This window comes from Octodon degus, unplaced genomic scaffold (assembly GCF_000260255.1).
Source record: "Octodon degus isolate 3935 unplaced genomic scaffold, OctDeg1.0 scaffold00214, whole genome shotgun sequence".
In the NCBI taxonomy this organism is placed as follows: domain Eukaryota; kingdom Metazoa; phylum Chordata; class Mammalia; order Rodentia; family Octodontidae; genus Octodon; species Octodon degus.
Window position 1 is genome coordinate 2,208,841 of NW_004524790.1, and position 8,124 is coordinate 2,216,964.

An 8,124-nucleotide genomic window follows, 5' to 3' on the forward strand; every position below is an offset into this window, starting at 1 on the left:
AACTACAGTGACATAAAGGAATGAATTTATTTTCTTTTACATCAGAAAAGCACTGAGAAAACCAAACGGAATAAAAGATACAAGTGAATTATACAATCACAGTCAGAGACCATAAAATGAATTCAAACATAAATAGGAGGAAACACAAAAATATCCAGAATAAAACTAAAATTATGAAGATGATGACTACAGTTTCTAGGGACCATTATACTGTTAGAAAAAGAGGCATCAGCTATTATGGCTATACCTCCTGAAACATAATGTAATATGTGACCTCAATCATGGATCAGTTTCGATTTTCAGGCTCCTGTATTGCAGAAAAGAAATTAATGATAAGAAAAAAACCCAAAACAAATTAATGATAAGAAAGGCCCTTTCTCACAGAATATTTCTTGTCCCTGATTCTAGTCAGAGAATTTCTCTCTGGTCTTAACAGAATAATGTAGCACTTGGGGACAAAGATGCAGCCCAGCAGCCCTGCACTGGAGGCCAAGATGGCAAAGACCTCCATGGCCACCATGGCCTTCCCCTTGCTGCTGTGGTACACTGGCAGGAAGGTGACCCACACACTGCAGAACACCAGCATGCTGAACGTCAGGAACTTGGCTTCATTGAAGGTGTCAGGCAGGTTCCTGGCCAGGAAAGCCACAGTGAAACTCGCCAGGGCCAGGGAGCCCAGGTATCCCAGGACACAGTAGAAGGCAGTGAGGGAGCCCTTGTTGCACTCGATGATGATGTGACCCTGTTCAGAGTGTGCATCTGTGTCGATGTAAGGTGGATTTGTCCCCATCCAGACTCCATAGAGAGTGAGCTGGGTCAGCGAGCAGATGGGGATGATGAAGTTAGGGGCCCCTGATATCAACACTTTCCTTATTCTTCTGCCTGGAGCAGTGACCTTGAAGGCCAGCACCACAGTAATGGTTTTGGCCAAGACAGTGGAAACAGCCACAGTGAACACAAGTCCAAACGTGGTCTGCTGCAGGATGCAGGTGCCTGTGTTGGGCCGGCCAATGAAGAGCAAGGAGCAGAGGAAACAGCAGGTGAGGGAGATGAGCAGGGTGTAGCTGAGAGCCCTGTTGTTGGCCTTGACGATGGGAGTGTCTCTGTGATTCACAAAGAGCCCAAGAACAGCAGCTGTGAGGACAGTGAAGCTCAGGGCAGTGCCAGCCAGAGCCTTCCCCAGGGGGTCTTCATAAGCCAGAAAAGACACAACTTTTTGAAAACAGTGATTTCTGTGAATGTTGGTATACTGATGATCTGGACACTTCACACACTGCTCCATATCTGGCAAAAAACAAAATTGTCACATGTATAGGTTTATCATTTGCTATTCACAGGCCAGTCACCAGAAACACATTGGACTTGAACTGTGGTGTCACATTTCAAACTTTTGTGGTTTTATCTTTTTTATTTATTTATTTTTTCTTTTTAATGCTTGGGATAGATCCCAAACGTTTTACTCAGATATATTCACAGCCTTTTTATATTCTTTCATTTTGAGATAGAATCAGCTTAATTCACATCATTGTTGAGTACCATTTAGACATGAAATGCCTTTGCCTCAGTCTTGCGACCAGCGAGTGAGTTCCAGGCATGAATCGCCGCATCTCGTTTTTTTTTTTTTTTTCCTTCATGTATTTGGTACAGCGTCTACAGGCTCTACCAGGTCTTATTACGTAGATTGTACTCATAGTGATTCTCCTGTTTTCAGCCTCCCACGCACTGGTACTACAGGCATGTCTCAATCGCCATCTCAGTGAGCTCTGGGGGCAGGGCCAGAAGGGCATGCTAGGGATTGAACCCCAGCCGCTGTGCTCTGCCTAAGCAGGTGCTTTAGTCCACTGAGCTATCTTGCAGGCTCTCCAATATCAATTATTAATGTACATGGATTTTATACTTATAAACTGTTATCCTAGACATTGATATTAATTTTTTCCCCTTTCCAGAACAGATTTTTGTGTTTGTGCTTTCTTATCTTCATTGTATTGATCAAAACGTGAAGTGTAATGTCAAAATCATGGCCAATTGTTCTTCAGACAAAGGGCTAACATCTAAAACATATGAAGAGTTGAAAAAAAATCAGACTGTTAGAGTTGAAAGAACCAATCTAAAAATGGGCATCTGAGATGCCATCTCAGAAGAAAAAGTACAAATGGGAAATAAAGACACAGGATAAATGACAACATCACTGATCACTCTGGAGGTGCAAATTTAATGTTGAGATTCCATCTCACTCCAGAAAGAAAGAGTATTATCAACAAATTGACCAATAACAAATGCTGGAAGGGTTGAGGGAAAAAGGAACCCTTCTCCACCTTTGGTTGTTCAGGAAATGGCTCGGTGGAGGGGCTGCCCCATGCAGCTGACAGGGCTGACTTAGAGCACCAGCTAGGTGAGGATATGAGGAAGCAACCTGTGTGGGAGACACCTGCGACCTCTGGGTTGGCATCCTGGCTCTGCCTGAGAAATCACCTCATTGCTCTGAACCCCAGTTTCCCATCCCTGTCTTGTCTACTTGAAGCAGGCGTGGATGGGTGGATTTTCATGTCTTCTCACTCTGAGTTCCATGTGAAGGCTTCGGGATTCTTACATACTGTCACACTCCATTTTTAGCGCTGCAAGGTCTGCACCTTAAGAGGATTAAAATTAAATCATTTTGCAAGTTGTAACTGGTAGCAGTTGAATGTTAGCTCTTGATAGAACAGCTTTGACAAAAGTCAGGACTGTAAAGAATTGGGTTATTTTGTTGAATTTCAGTAGCTATAATATTCGGACTGGCATTGAATATGAAAAGGCTCTTTAAAGACTTCTCCAAATACAGTATCTCTAACAGCAATGGAACAACCATCTCTGACAAAATGAAACAAAAAAAGAGGATATAAATAAAGGACAATTTTAGTGAAAGAAATATATGTATATACAAGATAGAATAGATATACAGCTACTTTCTCTTAGTTCAATGAGGAAATGTTTGTATTAATAATGTTTAGACAAGATTTCATGTCTACATCTTGTCCTCTGAATAACTACTATGAAGACAACAATATATAATGCATTAATTATTGTAACTGCCACACTAACCTGTTTTGAATTGTTTCATTGTTATCTTTTTTTTCTCATTAAAATGAGTAAAAAATAAAAAAAATATGGGTACATTTTAGATATACATAGTGATCACATGCATTATGGGGAACTTGTACCTGTACAAGATATATCCCTAATCCTCTTTTTTCCCCACTCTCTTCTTGTCTCTTTAAGATTTATTTCTCTCTTTTTTTTTTTGACAAAGCTTTGTTTCCGTTTTATTCTTTTTTCATTTTTTCCTTTAGCCTTCCTTTCTTTCTCCCTGTCCCTCTCTAGCACCCCTGTTTTCTTTCACAATATCCTTCATGCACTTTGGTCCTTGTTACACTTTTGGTATCTCACAGCAGATAAAAACGCAGCATTTACACAAGTGTGTCAGATTTATTACTCTTAAGAGTTAAGAGTGAAATAAATAAAGAGTCTCAACATTCATCTATTTACCTAGAAATATCTCAAGTTTATTCTTCTTTTTCAAACGAGCAATACTCCATCTTATAAAAATGTGTTTTTTGGGATTGGCCAAATAGCTCAACAGATTAAAGGGCCTGCTTAGGCAGAGGCAGGGTCTGGGAGTTCGATCCCCAGTCCTGCCGTGTCAGCCCTGCCCCTGGGGTGTGCTGAGACAGTGATTGAGACTGGGTGTGGTGGTGTGCACCTGTAATCCCAGCACCTGAGAGGCTGTAAATAGGAAGATCACTACAAGTCTGATGTACACAGTGAGATCCTACAGATCCTGAAGACCCTGTCCTAAAAAAAAAAAAAAAAGTGTTTTATATTCATTCACTAGTTTTTTATCCATTCATCAATTTTTGGGTAGCTTGGTTATTTATTACTATAATTTGTTATACTACAAACATGGGCATGACCCATAATTTTGGAGAAGGATTTTTTTTTTTGGCTAGTTCAGGCTGTTGAGGGCAGGTTTGGTGAGGCTTGCAGAGCTGGAGATTGAGCCATGGTCCCCTGCACCTGACTGAGTTTGTCCAAGCAGGTGCTTTAAACAACTGAGCTAACCTGAAAGCCCCTATGATGTTTTAAATTCTTTTGGGTAGATACCAACAAGGGGAATGGCTGCATCGAATAGAGCCTCTAATCCTAATTTGTTGAGGAATCTTCATACTGGTTTCTACAGTGGTTGCACTAGTCTACACTCCCACCAAAGGTGGAGAAAGTTTCCTTTTTCCTTATAGCCCCTCCAGCACTTGTTAGTGGTTAATTTTTTGAAAAGAGCTATTATTTTGGAATGAGATGAAATCTCAGCACTGTTCTGTTTTAAGTTGCATCTCTCAAATCAGCAACGGTGCTGGGGAGATAGCTCAGTGGAATAAGTGCTTGCCTGGCAAGCACAAGGTCCTGAGTTCGATCCCTGGTACCACCACAAGGAAAAAAAAAAAAAACATCAAATCAGCAACGGTGTTGAACATTTTTTCTTCTTTTTAATTTATTTTTATTATTTGAAGAGAGTACAAACTAGAATTAAAGCAGAAAAAATTATAAATGATACAGATTTTCACTTAAAAAAGTAATATGAATTTCACAGGTTTTGTTGTAATACATAGTGTTGAATATTTTTTTATGTATTAACTTTTCATTTCTGTTTCTGCATCTGAGAAGCGTATATGCATCTGCTTTGCTCATTTTTGGATTGGGTCTTTAAATTTGGGATGTGTCTAATTTTTTCAATTCTTTATATGTTGTATATATTAGATATTCTTTATATGTCATAGATAGTGTTTGAGGCGGGTTGGTGGTATAGCTCAGTGGACTAAGTGCTTGCTTAGATAAGCTCAGGGGCCAGGGTTCGATCCCTGGCTCTGCATGCCGTGCTGGCCCCACCCCCAGGCGATGGGATCTGGGTGTGGTCGCAGGCGCCTGTAATCCCAGCACTTGGGAGATAGAAATGAGGAGGATCATTATGAGTCTGGACTGTGTAGTGAGACCCTGCACACACACACACACAAAGAAAGAAAACCTAAAAAAATTAACAAAAATATCATCTGAGGGATAACTGGCTAAATTTTTCTGACTTCATGGGTGGTCCATTCACTTTATAATTTCTTTTGCTGTGCAAAATTTTTTACTGGAGTGAGATTGTATTTGTTGATTTTCTGTAGTATTTCTCATGCATTCAGAGTTTTCTTAATGAAATCTTTGTCTACACCCATGTCTTCAAGAGGTCCACCTATTATTTCTTACAGAAGATTTAGTATTTCTGCTTTAATGTTTAGATCTTTAATGCATTTTGATTTTGGTTTAGAATCTGGTGATAGAAACAGGTTGTTTTAGTCTTCAGCATGTGGAAAGCCAGTTTTCCTAGCACTGATTATTCAAAAGGATCTCTTTCTTCCATTGTGTGTGCTTTGACTCTTTGTCAAAGATAAGGTGGCAGAGTGTTTTAGAGTTGTTTCTATATTTTCTAATATGTTCCATTGATCCTCATGTCTGTTTTATGCCTCTACTGTGCTGTTTTTAGTACACTTTGTAGTATAATTTAAATCAGTAATTATGGTGTCTTCTATTTTGCTCTTGTTCTTTAGGGTTATGTTTGCTAAGTCTCCTCTCATTCCAAATAAATTTTAGGAACATTTTCACTAATTCTGTGATCTTATATCCCTCAATTTGAAATAGAATATGTGAATTTAGTTAAAAAGGAGAGAGGACTACTAACCTTTTTCTTCAAAGTGTGTTTTCATCTATGGGTAAAGCAATCTAGTTCTTGTCTTAAAATGAAATACCTTTTCTTTTTTTTTTTTTCATTTCATCTGAAAGAATCAGGTCTGTGTTAGTGTATTTTTTGAATGCTTATAAGTTTTATTGCTGATATTACTAACCAACAAAATTTGGAGTGAAGTATTATACAATGGAGTTCTACTGTGGAGGTATTGGTATTATGAAGACTTTTAATTTCTTCTTAGATCTGATTTGTTATTTTTTCCTGTGATTTTATAGATTTCAAGTCATAGGTTGATGGGCAATTACTTATATTATCATAATAAAAGTTTTCTATATATTGATGCTAATGATCAAATTTGTCATATTATAAAAAGTTTTCAGTTTTTCTTTCTTCTTGATCAATTGTACCAAGAATTGTCACTTTTGCTTACCAGAATCAGATTTCATTGTGATTAATTTTTCTCTTTTACTTTTTAAAAAATTCCTTTCTGACTATGTTCCATCTTTCATTTTCTTTGGGATCAATTTGCTCTACTTTTTGCTAGTGTGTGATGAATATTTCAAATGCAGAACTTCACAGTTTTTATTTAAATACCTAACTGCATAGAAATACACACATAAAGAATAAATATTTTTTCTCAGTATAGTTTTAGTGTCAACTCACAGGATTTTCAATTGCACATGATTTTTAATTTGTGTTTCAATCTATTTTGTATACTATATATGTTAGATACTGGATGAATATATTGATTGATACTAATGGGTGCATTGTTCCCCAAATGTACACATACATTTTTTTTAAAGTATCATGTTTGTCACAGCCTACGATAAATATGTACTCAAAATAACCACATGGTACAGTACATAACAAGTCTTGTATTTCAGAGGACATTAGAAATAATAATAATTACGCTTTGAGATAAAAAACTACATAAGCCACAAAAATAGAAAATATTCAGTAAGAAAGTGATTCCTCCAAACCATGATGTACACAAAACATAGTATTTCCAAAGTGGGATTTATGGTGTGCAACAGTCTTAAACCTCAGTGATCTATAGATATAAAGAAAAAGTCTCAACCCTCAGCCTTATATGATCTGTACTTTAATTACATGGCATTTTCTTTTAGGGTATTTGAATGTTCCATCCATGTGGAATATGCCATTTTTCATTTTCTAGAGAATAAAAACAAATAACAAGGACAAAGGCAAAAACAATGCAGCATAAAATAAAAATAACACGGTATTTCAAAACAGGAATAGATTCTTAACAATTGTTGTTATACTACACATTTATATCATCAAATTTGTTGCTCTCCAGATATATGCATACAAGACAGGTCAAATAATTAAGCATTAACTCTTCATTTCAATAAGACAATAGAGGGGGGCCTGCCCATTAACTCAGTTGTTTAAATGCCTGCTTAAGCAAAGGTAGTCAGGCTTAGGATAGTGTGGTTTGATCCCCAGGTGCTCATGCCTTACCAGACCTGCCGTTAAGGCATCCTGAGCCAGGCCGGAAAAAAAAATCCTTCAATAACACATTAGAGACAATACACATTTTAAAAAAAGTGTGAAAGGCATTCAACAGTGGCTGTTATATTGCACATTGTTTTGTCCACTTCTCCTAATCCCATAAAGGATTTATGCCACCAATTTTCATTCTGACATAATAGTAGAGGTATCATTTCTGTAAAAATGCCCATGACAACCTCCTGAAACGTAGGTATTATCACTTCTTAATCCCTTAGTCTGCACACATATCATCCCTGCAGATCTGGGGCAAAAACTAATCCAGGCCATAGGCTGTCACCCTATTCATCTATGCATTCCAGGCGAACAGGGTTGATATCCTAAAATTTACACTTGTGATTTCAAAGAATGTAAAGTGTTGGCATTAATCCTACTGCCTGACAACTTCAAGATGGAGATAGAATTTTGAAGCTGTAGTGTACGGAAAAAGGCTTTTCTTGAGAAGATAATGCTTTTAATGGAACTAGAAAAGTTGTTTCCAAGTGCAGTGATGCATAACCATTACCCAAGGGAATCAGTGGATGGAGCCAGGTCTATCACATCTTTGAGGCAGTTTGAAGAGGTTGAGGATATTCTGTCTCACAATAGCAAATAACAATAGCAGGGTAAGGAGAGTCACATGGGGAGAAGACACTCTCTCAGGCTTTCACAGAGAGCATATTGGCCAAGCAATGGCTGTGACTGCTCCACATGGCTGCACTGATAAAGGTTCTACAATCTGAGGTACAGGATCTCAGGATAAATTCTGAGGGCATTTCACTGACCTTCTCAAACCAAAAAGCTACAACTCTTGTTGCATAGGTCCTGCTTTACCTTGGTCTTAACCATCCAGTAGA

The 8,124-nt window shown here is 37.9% G+C and overlaps 1 protein-coding gene across 1 annotated transcript in view; it reads right to left on the reverse strand.

Annotated features, from left to right (window-relative positions):
* Positions 1–355: 355 nt before the first annotated feature.
* The window catches only part of LOC101577946 (vomeronasal type-2 receptor 116-like), a 19,924-nt gene continuing 12,155 nt past the window's right edge, over positions 356–8,124 (reverse strand). The window contains exons 5-6 of the mRNA XM_023705129.1: positions 2,386–2,388; positions 356–1,284 (exon numbers count right to left, since the gene is read on the reverse strand). Of these exons, the coding sequence (XP_023560897.1) occupies positions 356–1,284; positions 2,386–2,388 (932 nt within the window). The remainder of the gene's footprint in view (positions 1,285–2,385; positions 2,389–8,124) is intronic.